General features: G+C 34.7%; 2 protein-coding genes across 2 annotated transcripts in view; one reads left to right on the top strand and one right to left on the bottom strand.

Annotated features, from left to right (window-relative positions):
- The first annotated feature begins 3,208 nt into the window (after positions 1–3,208).
- Gbeta76C (guanine nucleotide-binding protein subunit beta-2) lies at positions 3,209–7,641 on the top strand. Its single transcript, XM_011497213.1, has 6 exons — positions 3,209–3,419; positions 4,939–5,084; positions 5,710–6,009; positions 6,273–6,474; positions 6,675–6,891; positions 7,440–7,641. Exons 1-6 carry the CDS (start codon positions 3,351–3,353, stop codon positions 7,544–7,546), a joined length of 1,041 nt encoding a protein of 346 aa, XP_011495515.1. The 5' UTR covers positions 3,209–3,350; the 3' UTR covers positions 7,547–7,641.
- A 1,471-nt stretch (positions 7,642–9,112) lies between these two features.
- Positions 9,113–15,701, bottom strand: part of Neurl4 (neuralized E3 ubiquitin protein ligase 4) — a 17,462-nt gene continuing 10,873 nt past the window's right edge. Inside the window, exons 18-26 of the mRNA XM_011497347.1 lie at positions 14,634–15,000; positions 14,190–14,511; positions 13,636–13,829; positions 13,276–13,481; positions 12,454–12,982; positions 11,677–12,176; positions 10,837–11,246; positions 9,671–9,823; positions 9,113–9,399 (exon numbers count right to left, since the gene is read on the bottom strand). Coding sequence (XP_011495649.1) covers positions 9,207–9,399; positions 9,671–9,823; positions 10,837–11,246; positions 11,677–12,176; positions 12,454–12,982; positions 13,276–13,481; positions 13,636–13,829; positions 14,190–14,511; positions 14,634–15,000 — 2,874 coding nt within the window. The 3' untranslated portion in view covers positions 9,113–9,206. The remainder of the gene's footprint in view (positions 9,400–9,670; positions 9,824–10,836; positions 11,247–11,676; positions 12,177–12,453; positions 12,983–13,275; positions 13,482–13,635; positions 13,830–14,189; positions 14,512–14,633; positions 15,001–15,701) is intronic.

Raw genomic sequence — 15,701 nt, 5'->3', positions numbered from 1 at the left:
TACTACTTTTCTTATTGTAATTTATAAATAATAATTATATTAAATTATTATATAACTAACTATGTGTATTAAGCGTTCTTTATGACTTTCTAATCCCTTTGTTATTATATTAGAATCCATATCCATTCAATTCAGAATGAAATTCAGCGTATAAACTTTCAATCAATATGTCACCAAATATATAAAGTGTCGATTAACACTTATAAAATCTTCAATGGGCTTAATTGTTATTTTAGTTTTTACTCATATTGAAATTTATTGATAAGAAGCATATTATTTCTGTAGTAAGAAAATCTTTGTAAGTTATTAAATAATAATAATGTAAAATGTATGTCTTTGTTAAAAATATTTATTAATATTATGAAAAATTTATTGTAAATTGTGTTTTATTTTAATTACTGTATATTAAGTACTCGAATGAAATTATTAAATTGTTAATAAGCAGCTTTATGCCTATAAATATATATATGGTGTTCGACAACAAATGCCAATACAGAATAGTTTTCATCCACATTTGCATTAAATAATATCCTCTTAAGAAAATATAAATTGATATTCTGACTTAAAAAGAAAATTATTTAATAAATACTTGAAATTATGATAGTGATTTTATAAATAATTAAGACTAACGTATAAATCAAATCGATCAAAAACTAATCTAATTTAAACAAAATTTAAATAATAATTCATTTATACATAATTCTAGCGAAGCTTTTTATTGTATACATATCAATGTTACAAGTTTTTACCTAAAAGTCATTTATATATATGTATATATATGTATATATAAAATGTGTAAAAATCTAAATGAAATCAGAAATATAGAAATATATCTGGGAGTTTTGTATACTTTCTGAATTTCGTTCAAATCAACACTAATATTAGTTTATTTAATCTAATATTTTTATCAATAAACCGAAGGATGAAGAGAAATTTTAATCTTAATGTGCAGCTATTTTCATATTTTAATTTCATTGGAAATCATATAAAATTGTTTATATTTAAACTCTTGCGTCTGAAAATTTAAATTGAAAGTATTTACCTTCATTATTACTTTCATGATAGCAATTAGAATTCCTTTGAGTTAATTGGATGATCTTCGGTACTCTTCTGTCTTGAACTTCTTCGCAAGATGAATTTTTATTGTTTTTGCTTACGTAATAATTGATATTTAAATTACGGCTACAACTATACTGTGATTCATTATCTATAATTAAGATTTCATTTCTTCCTGAACAAACACTAACAAACATAAACAAGATGGACAATGTAAAAGTACCAGTAGGCATAATTTTCATATAAAATTGCTAGAAAACCTAAGTGAGTAATATATAATTTTTAAAATTGCAAGTTTTATTTAATAATATACTAAGTTCGTGAAAACGACTCGGATCGATCTAAAATGTAGACACGCTCAGATTAAGGATTTATAGAAAGCGAGAAAGTGGTAAGAGCATGACGATAAAAGTAATTTCCGTATTTTTTGTGATAATATTAGGTTTGAGCTCTTGGGTCCTCGATGCCGTTACGCTTGTCTGACGATCCTCTTGTTTTTCACGCATCTCCGATCAAATAGTCAATAGCTTTCACTACCGTCGAACGTGATCGTAACAAATCCTGCAACTGTCGACACTACGATAAAAACGACATTTTTGCCTTTCCGCTTTCAAAATACATAATACGCTTTACAAAATAATTAATATTTGACCGAGTGACGTCGATAGTGAGGAGGATAAACAACGCAATAATGTTCAATTACTTCTCATAGAAACATCAATAGATTATTTTATAAGAGTATAATCCACATAACAATTGCAATTTTCATCTCTCCACAACCATCATCAAATTTTAGTTATTACTACGTCTTATATAAATTTATACGTCATTTATTCATTTGATTGCATACTAATAGCTATTCTACGATAGTAAATATTTATAAATTAGTTGAGAGAATGATTATAACAAATTTAATCGTGTAGCGGTCAAAAATTTTATAAAATGAAAAAATAATTCAATATAGCAATTAAGATATTCAATTAATTCATCATTTGAATGTGAAAATTATTATCTTAACTATATCTTAACTAAAGTTGCGATATTAGTGATCATTGATTAAAATCGTGATCTAGTAGACATTATAACAATAAATATTAAATACACTGTTGATCAAGATCATTAAAGTTTGAAAATATAGTGAAATTGTTTAAAATTGTGACATTTGATTAAGGATAAGAAGGTGTCTGTGGCGAATAATAGGGGATTGCAAAAGGTATTGTATCGTAAATGCATATCTATAGTACAAACCGTTTTATACATCAATCATAGATATTCCTCGACTTATTAATCAGAGCGAGCGAGAGAGAGAGAGAGAGAGAGAGAGAGAGAGAGAGAGAGAGAGAGAAATCCCTCTATTATTAAAGACCTTTGAGAACAAGATCGAAATTCGTATTAACGACCTGTATGAACCAAAAAATATAGATTTGACAATAGATCAATAATACCATTAGTGTTATTAGTTAATTTTTTTATATACGTTATTTTACAGCCTCAGACATGTTATTTATTCTTTGAATGTGTGCACGTCTTCGTAAAATATCATGTTAATCGAGCTATTTTAGATATGATTTAGTATTTTTATCACACTTTTTCCTTGCTCAGTTTAAACAATATTTATAAAATATATACTAAGACATATTAATAAAATATTTTTAATTATAATTCCAGATATACTTTCCGTTACAATAAGTCTTACGAAATTTATAAGAATTAACTTTAAAAATACTTTGTGAGGACAGAATGTTTGAATTCCATTTTGAATGGATCTTTTTTTTTTTTTGTTGTTCATAGTAAATATTGAAATTTTACAAATAAGAAATAATTTTTATTTTTCGAAAAGTTCATTTTCGATTGCATAAACTTTTATGAACTTTTATTTCAAAGTATATTTTAAAATAAATCATTAACATTAGAATTATTATTTTTGATCGGTATAATTGTATCAACGAACAATCTGTATATACATGAAAAAGCGAGAAGGAAAGTTGGTTATACGTATAGACCTTTTTACTAAACCTAATCGACTTAACCACTATATAGGTACATATGAAAACTTATGTCTAGGCAAATGGGATTGGAGCAGTGGTTTAATATAATTACTGGGTTAGTAGTGGTTGTTACTAAGGTTTCGTTCACACTTCCCGTTGGATTCTTTTAGTCTAGTTAAACGAGTCGTACGAGCGTTGGGATCGAAGAAAATAACTGCGGAGAATTTTTGATCACTAGTGGGCGAATGTCCCTCTTACCCTCGTCCAGCTTTATATAATTAAAAGGGCTGATAATAGGAAGGAAATATGGGCAAGGAGGATGCAGAAACGACTGCCCTGAAGAAGGAGCTTGAAGATCTAATCAACAAATGTCAGGTGAACTTTAAAAAATAATGTTTGTAAAAGTTGAGGAAATTAAAATGCAATAGATATCAAATTGTTGTTGAATGCAATCGCAAATTATTTTATTTGCTCTTAAGAGTTAAAAAATTCATGAATATCAACGGCTTTTATATTCATATTGTAAGAAGCCTTTTTCGTTTCTTTAAAATTTATAGAAAAACTTGAGTATTTATAGGTTTTTTTTTTTTTTTTTTTAAATTTTACTTCATTGACTTTGTTCACTGTCAGACTCTATGATTAATGTTTAGAATTATGAGATTAATTTTATTCAATTAATAACCAATTGAACAATAATAAAGGCCTTTAATTTTAATTTATCGTTTTAAATCTTATTTATTCAGAGGAAAGCGAACGTATAGAAAAATATATGATAACTAGGACTCGTAGATTTTCAAATTACTTTTGAAAATTAATATACGAATGAGAACATTTTCCTAACTAAAGGATCTTAAAAGTCAAACCATAACCTTTTAAACAAATAAATTGTTCAACGTATTTGGAAAAAAATATATCCTTGAATGTAGGTTTCGTTCGATAACATTGCGTAAAGAAAAATTGGATGTATTAGTTGATTTTGTTCAAATATGTATTGAGTGAATACGTATAAGTCGATGAGTGGGATTTCTTATATAAAAGATTGCGACTATTCGTAAGTGGATAAGTTGGTCTTATAAAAAAATCATAAACTATTATAATAATTTTATATTAAACATTACTAAACTTCAGAGTTTTGCGTAAAAAATATCAATAGAGTAATTTTGGCTTTAATAACGCCAAGTCATAAATATTTATTTAAAAAAGAAATAGAGAAAAACAAATTTTCTAAAGATTATTATAAATTTATCGAGTCAGTAAAATGCAACAATATGCGTTTTATTTCATTGAGTTACAACAATACCATTAATAGTGTATAAAATCAATGTACTTAATATTGTTTAGAATAAAGCTTTTTTTTTCATTTTTTATTTTTTATATAAAGTAGTTGTAAAATAATGTAAGATATATTTAAAATATTGGAGAATTCAGTTAGAATTCATTTTACGTAGTTGACTTGAATCGTCATAATCGCAAAAATCAATCTCACATTAATATAGCCTGAGCTGTGAGCATTTTACCTACTAATGCGCCACGATTAATTCCTTGAATAGTTTCATTTAAATACTTGAGACAAGCGATGTTATTTATGTTAATATCGAGTATCGATTGAAATTTAAAACTAAAACTGTATAACAGAAGCGATCTCATGAACCCAAGGAGTACAATTAATTTATACCGCCATAATTTTTTTCAACTTTTTGTTGGATGTTCGGAGTGAGGGAGAGAGGCATTTGCCACAAAAATTCATTGAGCTGTAGTGTTAAAAAAAGAAAAAACTTGTTTGACTTTCTATTATCTATTTTCGTGAGGGTACGCGATCGAAGTTAACGAAATAATATTTAATATAATTAATGACAATCACTGAGCATACATTGTTTATACTTGTCGATCTTAGGAGGATCAGAAAAAGCAGCAGGATGCGAAGATCGAGGATGCATGTAGCAGCGTAGCGGATGCTCCGAAGATAAAAATGGTTACAAAGAAGATGCTAAAAGGGCATATTAATAAAGTAAATTCAGTACACTTCAGCGGCGACAGCAGGTTTATTTACAATTTATAATTAATTTCTAGATTATTAATAGAGGATTGTGATTCTATTTGAGTGATAAATTAATCGAAGCTCTTTTAAAATATTCAAAAGAATAAAAAAAAAAAAAGGAAAGAAAAGATTTGTAAAGATGTTTATTTAAATTTATTGGTAATTTTGTGTGTGTGTGTGTGTGTGTGTGTGTGTGTGCGTGTGCGCGCGTGTGTGTGTGTGTGTGTGGGTGAGCGAGCGAGCGAGCGCACGTGCGTCTGTGTCTATGCGTGCGTGAGTGTTTGTGAGCGCGTGTGTCTGTCAGTTCTCTGTGCGTGTGAGTGAGCGTTTGTGAGCGCGTGTGTGACAATTTGCAAAAGCCCAATGAGATAGTAGTTTGAATTGGTAGTTTTTAAGTTTTAGAATTTCATTAGTTTGAAAGTAGTTTGACAGCATGTGCCGTCCGATTTATCTCAATACGTATGGATTTATGATTTAGAGCCGAGTGCGATAATAATCTTGCCTCTAGTTATAAATTTGCAACCAATGAAAGTAGCTTAATGATGAGCTCGCGAAAGCTCCGCATAATTATGCGCCCACGAGGGTTAACGATGCGGATTAACGTGACTCGTGCACGCGGAGTTGTAGGCACTGCGTGACAGGCTCCCTGGACGGCAAACTCATCATTTGGGACTCGTGGACGGGCAATAAGGTCCAGGTCATTCCACTGCGCTCGGCCTGGGTAATGTCCGTGGCGTTCGCACCTTCGGGCAATTTCGTCGCTTGCGGCGGCATGGACAACATGTGCACCGTCTACGACGTAAACAACCGCGACGCCACTGGCTCCGCCAAGATAACGCGCGAGCTCCTCGGCTACGAGGGCTTCCTCTCATCCTGTCGCTTCCTCGACGACAGCCACATCATCACGGGCTCCGGTGACATGAAGATGTAAGGCCAATTAATAATTAATAGTCCCGGTTGACTCTATCCAACAGCCAGCCTGTTGGGTCTGCGCTAAACTCGGCCGACCAATGGATCTTAAGAGACTTTGTCGGCTAATTATTATCGGCTAAGAGTGTCGAGATTACGCGTCGAGAGATCCTCCACACGGAGCTGAAAGGCCTTTTTAAACGCGGCCGAGTTTAGTCGGGGCAAGTGTCGTCGTTGTCAGAGAGGCGAGAAATAAACAGCGACGACAATTTATAACGCAGCTGCATCTGGGACTTGGAGGCCAATAAGAAAACGTCGGACTTCCCAGCCCACGCGGGTGACGTTGTCAGCATAAGTCTCGGCCCCGATGGTAAAACTTACTTGACGGGCTCGGTCGATAAGACCTGCAAGCTCTGGGACCTAAGGGAAGAGACGGCCCATCAGACATTTTTCGGCCACGAGGCCGACGTCAATTCCGTTTGCGTGAGTTTCCCTTAAAAAGCGCTTCTCTCATTCGCATTGCCATCGTGCACAATCAATCCGAATAAAGTCTCACGGCCGTCAACATTAGCACTAGCCAATAAGCTTTTACAGTCGGCTTTTGCACAACGCTTCGATAATAATTCCCTTGCCCTACCCCTGAAATCTCTTAATCTCTTTTGTGTTCAATGTAACAATTCAAGTACCATCCGTCGGGGAATGCCTTCGTAACCGCCTCAGAGGACAAAACTGCACGACTGTGGGATTTGCGCTCGGACCAGCAGATCGCTTCGTTCAAGCCGCCCAACTCCAATCCCGGCTTCACGTCCAGCGGACTTTCTCTCAGTGGCAGGTTTATCTTCTGCGGCACCGACGACAATAATATCCACGTGTGGGACACCCTCAAGATACAGCATAACGGTATGTGCTCTCGCGGCTTCCAATTGGATTTGCAGTGCGTTGTCGGGGCGAATGAATTGTCCGGGTGGATATGGCGATAAGGCAACTCGGCGATGATGAATAGAGCTTTGTGTTTGGCTAGGTGGTGATAAGCGCGGGACTCCACTCGACACTAAATCTGCTAGATTTGTTAAAGCAACATTGAACGGGAGTGTAATGTCATTACAAATATTACTTACATTATCAATGACAATATAAAATGCATTTGGCTTTTTTGCTTTTTCAAGTTACGATTGATGCGCTATCATTGAGACGTATTAACTTTGCAAAGACACGTTATTAGAAAAATCATTGTTATTATGTAATAATAAATGTAATAATAATAATAAGTTATTATGTAAGCCGCGATTGTTTTTCTCACAATGAGTTTAACGTCCTCGACGAATAATAAATTATTATCAGACAACGAATTTATAGTTTTGCCAATTCCGTTTAAGTCGATACTTTTTAAGGCTTGGAAAAAGTCTATTAAAATTGCCTTTTTCATTTCTTTATTGTTGTATTTGCAGGTGTGTTGCAAGGTCACGAGAATCGCGTGACATCCCTAAGTGTATCTGGAAATGGTATGGCAATTGCCAGTTGCTCCTGGGATCAAAACGTTCGAATTTGGGTTTAAGTAAGTGTTGGTATGCAAGTTGAGAGAAACAGCAGAAATGCTATCAATATATGGCTTACGTAATACAATTCGTGTTACGAAATTCATAATTCTATATTAATTATATCGTTAATCAATTAAAGTATTTCAATTTGCATTATATGAAGAATGTTTAAAAGAAGCTTATTTATATTTCAACAAGTATTGTATTTAATCGTTTTATTATTTATACATAAATCGATGATGGATTAAGGGATGACGATTGTATTTATTGAGAATAATATGTGTTTTTAATAATAAATAAAACTATTTAATAATAAATAAACAATGTTATGTCCTTTTGCTAACTCAAAATATTGCGTTTATTAATATTATTATTGCGGTACAATACATCAGGTAACCACAATTTTTCTTTGTGTGTGTTTATGTGTGTTGGTGGGTGATGTGTGTTATTTTATATGTCTGCATTTATAATGCAATTTAATAATAAATATTTCAAGTATAGCCCACTTTGTAGAAATTAATATACGTTTATGAATTGCATAATCGCGTGTGAAAACGCACTCATTTAATGATTTACAATAGAATTTATTTATTGTTAAACTTGTTGCGCCTATCCACACACATATACAAATATAAGAAAACGATAATTATCGATATATATATATATATATATATATATATATATATATATTAATTTTTTTCCTTCTTTATATTCTTTTTTTATGTTTATATGTCGAGAAAAATATTTCTTCTTGAAAAGATAAGCAATGAAATAATTCATCGAGAACTTTCCTTTTTTTTCCAAGAAGCATGATATTCTTTACCATTTACAAACAAGTTTTAAAAACAGTCAATGGTTTTTGCGTTATTTATAAAATATCAATTAAATTTATTTGTTTATATGCATATGCATACATGTATAGATGCATGTATGATTGTATACGCGTGTATATATTTACATATGTATGTATACATGCATACATACCACACACACACACACACACACACACACACACACACACGTACATCTGTAATGTTTACATAATGATGTAAGTTAAATAAGATATAAATACAATGAAATTAAACAATCGCGTTATTTCATAAATTGCATAATAATCGATGCACCTTTCATCGAGTGTTATTTTGGTGTATCACAGAAAATGTGTATTTTGTATAAATTTATATTTATAGATACAATACTGGTAAATTTAATTTTAAACTAGTCGAATAAATGATCGGGTGTATTCAAATAATTTAGGTACGGAGTTAGCTAAATTAATTAAATATTAATACTTATTGGTTATTGGAGTATAAAGCAATTTATATAAGTACCGTGTGCATTATCAAAAATATTAACGGTAAAACGTTGTAAATATTTTCAATTAGTACAAGTAAAATGCAATTAAAACCCTCGATTGATCAAGAGATATTTTTCTTCCTTACAATTACATTTGGTGATGTATTCATAATTTTCGAAGCCTACTTGACTAAACGACAAAAGTACGTTCCTTCCGCCATTAAATAAAAAAAATCTATCGCTAACGAGTAAACATAAACATTTTTTGTTTTGTTTTCAGCATGTAATCCCTAAAAAAGAATATTCGTGATCACAACTACATTAAAATACATGCGTGCTTTTTTTCTACATTCTTATCAACTATACATTGCTAATTTCGTTTTAAAATCCATCCAGATGAATTAAAAGGGCTATTGTTACTGTCGCTCCTGTCTCTTTAGTCGCCCACTCGATACACTCGAGTTGCGAGTCTAATCCATCTTTTTTACTGGATGTTGTGTACGAGCCAGGCCTTACGAGCAGTTGAAACGCGGTTGATACGTTGACTTTCTTATTTGACTCAGTGTCAATGTACCTGTAAGGCATCCAAATAATTTACTAAACAATTGTAATATTACAGTTTTTATCTATGGCAATCGGCAACCTTATTTTTATGCATAATCACTGCAAAATTCAGTAATTATCGAGGTGCTCGTACCGTTTCATAAAGCACGTAAGCTTAAATTATTTTAAGAAATTAGGTATTTCTTTTAAATTTACGTCATCAAATATTTATTCTGCCATTATGAATTTTAGAATACTACAACTAAGTAATATATTACAAAATTATATAAGTAAAAGCTTACGAATATTGTTTGCTGAATTCTTCAGATATTACACACTTGACATTTGGTGAAAATACAACTTGAGGATTTTGATCCTCGCTACTCGTTCCAGTTGTTAGAGAGTCGGTATCCAACTGCTCTTTGGTTATTAGTTTACCGTTATCAAGAATCCATCTATAAATAAGAAAAATATTTATACCATCACGGCATTGATAAATGAATATTTTAAAACTATATACCACTTTCATTTACATGGTATCGAGTTAAAAACAAAAACAAATGGATAAGTAAAAAGCGTTAGGGAAAAGGAGCGAGTTTAAGTTAAAAAACGGATGCATGTAAAATAAAAAAGCACGATGTTCGATACAATTCGTTAAAAAGCAGATCAGAATTTTAAATTACCATGTCGAGGTTATAGCATATAATAAGATAATTAAATGAGAAAAAAATCATTATTTCATGATCGATAATACTTAATTTGTGACTCAAGAATACATTGAGGCCCATTAACATTTAAAGAAACTTAGTGAGAAAAATATAGGATGTTTAATATTATTATTTATGTGATTTTGGGACGTTTTCGTCGGTTTATAAAATCGATGAAGGTAAAGAAGGGATGCCACGCATCTATAAAAACAGTATAAGATTATATGACTTTGTAATGAATGATTTAATTGCATCTCTGGACCAAATTTTACGAGTCTGATATTTCGGCTTATTATCGTATCAATCGAATTAAAACGAATTTGTATTTGCAAATAATATTATGATTAATTAATTTGAAAAAATAGGTAAGCTTACTTATTTTTTTCAACCTCGTCATTTGTCAAAAATTAATAGAAACCTCAATTAGGCAATATTTCGTAAGGCAAAATAAAACTTAAATAATTAGCGCTCATCGATGCTCGGTAACACGAGAGAGAGTGCTTATGTTAAGGCCCAATTATGCGTGGCTTTCTTACTGGAAACTTTTTTTTTTTTTTTTTTTTTTTTTTTTTTTTTTTTTTTTTGATAAATAGCGTTCAACAAGTTTATGAAATGTATAAGTATATCGGAGGAGTATATATATATATATCCTTTTAAACGGAATGTTATTATTTCTTTTTTTTCTTCTTTTTGTAAATGAAAAAGACGTGAAATTAATGCGCATACTCGGGGGTCCAAGTAATTCCGAACTTCTGAATTACCTAACAGTATCGATTCTCGTTCCATAAAAGGCAACATGCCACTTATCGGTTGCACTCTGCGGTATTTGATTGGCGTTAATATTAGGTTTCAATGGGAACCTAACCCAGCCCACCGGCATCACGAACTCGGCCAACGGCTCGCCTTTCTTACAAATGGCCGAGTTACCGTCAAGTTTGAAACAGGAGCTGCAGTAGCAAAGTATCTCGTCGAGAGAGAAAAATTCATCCGGCAATACCAATGAGTTTTTCAGTCTTATGCAAGCTTTGAGGTACTCGCATTTCCTCGAGGGTGGCATCACCAAATTGCTGGTGGCCAAGGGTGTGGACGGCATCGATGCGTGTGAGGATATTGTCTGAGCAGTGCTCAGAATGCTGTTGGAGAAGTAGTTGTGTGAAATCTGTATACCCTGCTGAAATTGAAAATAAATATCATTAATATTTTGTATTTCTATAAAATCCAGATGCTTTTAACCATTTTTTTCTTCTTCATTTTATTAAGGTGATTTTACAATGATCCCCGTTACGACTATAATCGTGTGATATCGAGCGAAAAGAAGGTGATAAATTTGTGTTATTAGCAAGTAGGAGGTCATTGATATTAAATGATCGATTGAATAATTCAAACAATACAATTTACAATTTTCTCATTTAGCGCGAATGGGAAGTGTCGAGATTGTTCGACTATACGTCTAATTTACATCGATTAGTCTATAATATCGTAACTGTAAATACTCTATTACTGAAATACTGTATAATTTAAGTCAATAGCCTATATGAATATTGTCTATGAAAGTGTTTAGATCTTAAAGTGCAAAATGCAAAATGTACGATCAAACTCACCAATGAGTGCCTGTGAAGATTCAAGACGAGCTCATGGGGTGCGTTCGTAGGGCAATGATTTGTGTGCCAACCTCGAGCATTCGAACTCCCCGTCATTATTGCGTTGTTATTGTTTTGCGTACTATTCGATGCAATGCTCTCGTTTATCGCATTATTCGCATTAGTTGCATTTATAGCAGTACTTAACGTGCTGATATTTGTTGAATTTATAATCGAGCCATTCTTAATGTTGATATTCGTGGCGTTATTTAATTCAACGTTCGAACAGGGTTCGTTATTATTCATGACGAGAGGAGAATCTTGACTACTTCCCTCTCGTAGTGACTCGTAGTGGTCTTCCGCAGCGGCGATGTCATTATCGTGCAATGGTGTAGGAATTATCGAATCCTTATCATTATATGCGCCATTATCGTGGACGTGGATACTGGAACTTTCGGAATTCGATTGGGAATCAGAGCAGAGCTCGGAGCAGTTTTCGGATGCCATCGCTTGCTTCAGTTCTATCCACACGGAAATGATAAAAAAAAAAGAAAAAAAAATCAACAAAAAAAAAAGAAGAAAAAAAAAACAGAAAGAAAGAAAACAATTGAATTCGGTTGATTTTTAGATGTAATTTGAAAGAGATTTTTATATTTGTAATTTCATGTAATGGGAGGAGGGATTCGATTGTTATTACGAATAAACTAACGAATAAACGAATAATTCGAGAGGCTAATTATATTTCATTAAACAACTCAATAAGAGAGTTAAATTTATTGTGCAGAATTGCCGTGGTACCTTTATGATTAGACAGTGAATTCCTGCTCGCTAAATTATTATTCTTGGCCACTGTAGTGCTCAGATTTCCTTCGTCTAGCTCTGCTTTCACCTCGTTACTCCCGCCTCTTTCTTGCGTATCTAATAATCTTGGAATCTCATCCGTAAGCTCATCCACATGCATTGCGCTACCGCTTTCCTTCTCATGACACTCGAGATCTGCTTTTTCCCTCGAATTCTCAACATCATCCGCTTCGATGGCCAGCCTCTCCATCGCGCAAGCGGCCGCATTATTTGTGTCGTTCAGCATCTCGTTATAGTTAATGGGTGGACTGTTCGTGCTCTCGCTAGATACATTGACTATGGAAATCTGCTCGCATTGGCCATAGAGATCGATCACCGCGTACACGTACGGAGGTAGATCCGAGGCTGCAACACCTTGATCTAGACCGTCGATGTATAGATGTAATCGTGAATCCTCATCAATCAGTAGGCCTACCGTTGAACCTACGTGCAATCTCTCGAGATTTGCGCCATAAGACGATCGAATCTGCGATGGAAAGAAGCTTACGATTTATTTTACCCCTTAAAAATATATGAATTAAAAAGAAAAAAAAAAAGAAGTATAAAATTAGAGATAAAATTGTAAATGCTATGTTAATTAAATTTTTATCGATACCATTAAGCATTATTTATTTGCGACAATGTCTATAAATTATAATGCCTCAATTGATTATTCATAATCTATGGCTAATTGGCTACGTTTATCGTACGTCGAGGCACATGACAAAATACTGTCGAATCCAGATAATTAGATTAATTTTAATTAAAGATTCGTATAACCTTCGTTCCGTTATGAGATAGCCAATCCCCGCATATGATCCACGAGTATTTTTTTAATCCAAGAGCTGTTACGGGAAAAGTTATCTTGTCAGGCGATAAACACGAGATTCCACACAGCATTCCAGACACCCATCGCTCATTCATTTTATCAATTTTAACTTGAAGTAGCTTATTTTTTATTAAAGGCTTACTTGACATGACCATTCCTATAAAATAGAACTTTTGAAGAAAAAAAGAAAAATAATGGCACATTCCGATCTACTTTAAAGCGTAGAAATAAAAAGCGAAAGAATAAAAGATAAAAGAAAAAACATCTCGTAGCAAATTGACATTAAAAATAATTTAAGAATTTGTGTTTACCCTGATTATAGCTTGCCACTCTTTTAGCTATTGTTTTTTTCTCCAATTGCACATTTCGACCGTGATTTTCGTGAAATTCATATGGCCAATCAGTTTCGCCTAGCAATGGCAGAGGCATTTGAGTTGGCGTTATCAGTTCGTTTAATAATTTACCTTCGCCACACGTATCGATCGACGTATCCATACCGTTATCGCTAAAATTTCCAATACATATAATCATTAAGCGAAATGTAAAATTACACATTGCCTATTGCATAGGAATACACGAAGGAAATACTTGAAACATAAAAGCTTATTTATCATGGATGTCGTTTCGTACACATATTGTCAATTATTTCGCTACTACTGCATTCGCATAATCACAAGCAACTTATCTCTATTGTAAATGAGCCTTGTCTACAATTGAAAATAAATAAAACAAAAAAAAAACTATAAAAAAAATCTTACAAACACAGAGAACGACATAGATAGAATAAAGAAATCGAACATGCTTTTATGGGAATAAATAAGACGGTAATTGACTAGTCGAGAGACCTTGAATTCTCTCGTCGTACCTTCGTATACCAGGGGGCACGGGATCCAACAGCAACTCTAACGAATCTTGCAATCTCAAACTACCACTTGGTGATGTCGTCATGTTCTGCTGTTTGGTGCTGGTAATAGTGACGGCGGCCGTGCTACCAAATAGTTCAATAACGGCGTAACACATTTCCGGAACGTTGGACGCAGCGACGCCCATGTCTTCGCGATTAACGTAAAATTTCAGGTTACCCTCGTTCGTTCGCTTTAAGCCAATTTTGTCGCCCACGCGTAGCCAATCCAGACTTGGACAATAGTTCCAACAAAGGCAGTGCGTCTTATGCCGGATCTGGTTACCTGCACTCGCATCATTACGAAATTGATGAAATTGACAAAAATAGTAACGAACCCCTCCGCGTCTTCAAAAAAAACCTTGAAAGTTCCTTGTAGCGGAGGGAGACATTATTAATGTAACCCACCAGTCAGATACCAGGATTCCCCAGGTATGGACGTTATGCCTTGAACGAGATTCGTCGAGGTGAGCCAACTTCCGATCTCGTTACTGACTATGCCTATCCTAAGCGAGCCGCTCCATTCATTCGCCACCTCCTGAATGCTAATCTCAAAAATTTCATTATTCTCTAGAGCCTCGTTGCTCAGCAGCACAGCATTGCAGTATTCCCGGCACCTCGTGGCCACCGTGCGACTCGTGTCCAGCTGGATGTTCGAGCCTACGGACTCGTGGAACGTGTGGGTTATTTCGGCCTGCTGGCTTGTCGTGCTGTTTTCCGAGGGTAAATACAATTGAAGCATTGTGTCGCGACGCTCGGGAACCACTATGGTTACCTACAAAGATATATTTTTATGTCAAATATTATGTAAAGAGTATCGTAACGTAACTGCATCGTGTCCGTCCATATTATTGGCCTCGCGTGAATACGGCAATGCGCGATCCTCACAGCTGCGAAGTATCACGATATAAACGAACCGAGCATGGTGGTAGCGAGGGAGTAGCGAGGGAGTAGCGAGGGAGTAGCGAGGGAGTAGCGAGGGAGTAGCGAGGGAGTAGCGAGGGAGTAGCGAGGGAGTAGCGAGGGAGTAGCGAGGGAGTAGCGAGGGAGTAGCGAGGGAGTAGCGAGGGAGTAGCGAGGGAGTAGCGAGGGAGTAGCGAGGGAGTAGCGAGGGAGTAGCGAGGGAGTAGCGAGGGAGTAGCGAGGGAGTAGCGAGGGAGTAGCGAGGGAGTAGCGAGGGAGTAGCGAGGGAGTAGCGAGGGAGTAGCGAGGGAGTAGCGAGGGAGTAGCGAGGGAGTAGCGAGGGAGTAGCGAGGGAGTAGCGAGGGAGTAGCGAGGGAGTAGCGAGGGAGTAGCGAGGGAGTAGCGAGGGAGTAGCGAGGGAGTAGCGAGGGAGTAGCGAGGGAGTAGCGAGGGAGTAGCGAGGGAGTAGCGAGGGAGTAGCGAGGGAGTAGCGAGGGAGTAGCGAGGGAGTAGCGAGGGAGTAGCGAGGGAGTAGCGAGGGAGTAGCGAGGGAGTAGCGAGGGAGTAGCGAGG

This window comes from Ceratosolen solmsi, unplaced genomic scaffold (assembly GCF_000503995.2).
Source record: "Ceratosolen solmsi marchali unplaced genomic scaffold, CerSol_1.0 scaffold13, whole genome shotgun sequence".
In the NCBI taxonomy this organism is placed as follows: Eukaryota; Metazoa; Arthropoda; class Insecta; order Hymenoptera; family Agaonidae; genus Ceratosolen; species Ceratosolen solmsi.
This window is presented reverse-complemented; position numbering and strand designations above follow the sequence as displayed.

What these genes read in the sequence shown, in the direction of transcription:
- Gbeta76C (XM_011497213.1), top strand. Translation starts at nt 3,351, where the DNA reads ATGGGCAAGGAGGATGCAGAAACGACTGCCCTGAAGAAGGAGCTTGAA. An exon ending in CCGACGTCAATTCCGTTTGC is followed by an intron (nt 6,475 to 6,674) that starts GTGAGTTTCCCT and finishes TAACAATTCAAG; the next exon opens with TACCATCCGTCGGGGAATGC. An exon ending in CCTCAAGATACAGCATAACG is followed by an intron (nt 6,892 to 7,439) that starts GTATGTGCTCTC and finishes TTGTATTTGCAG; the next exon opens with GTGTGTTGCAAGGTCACGAG.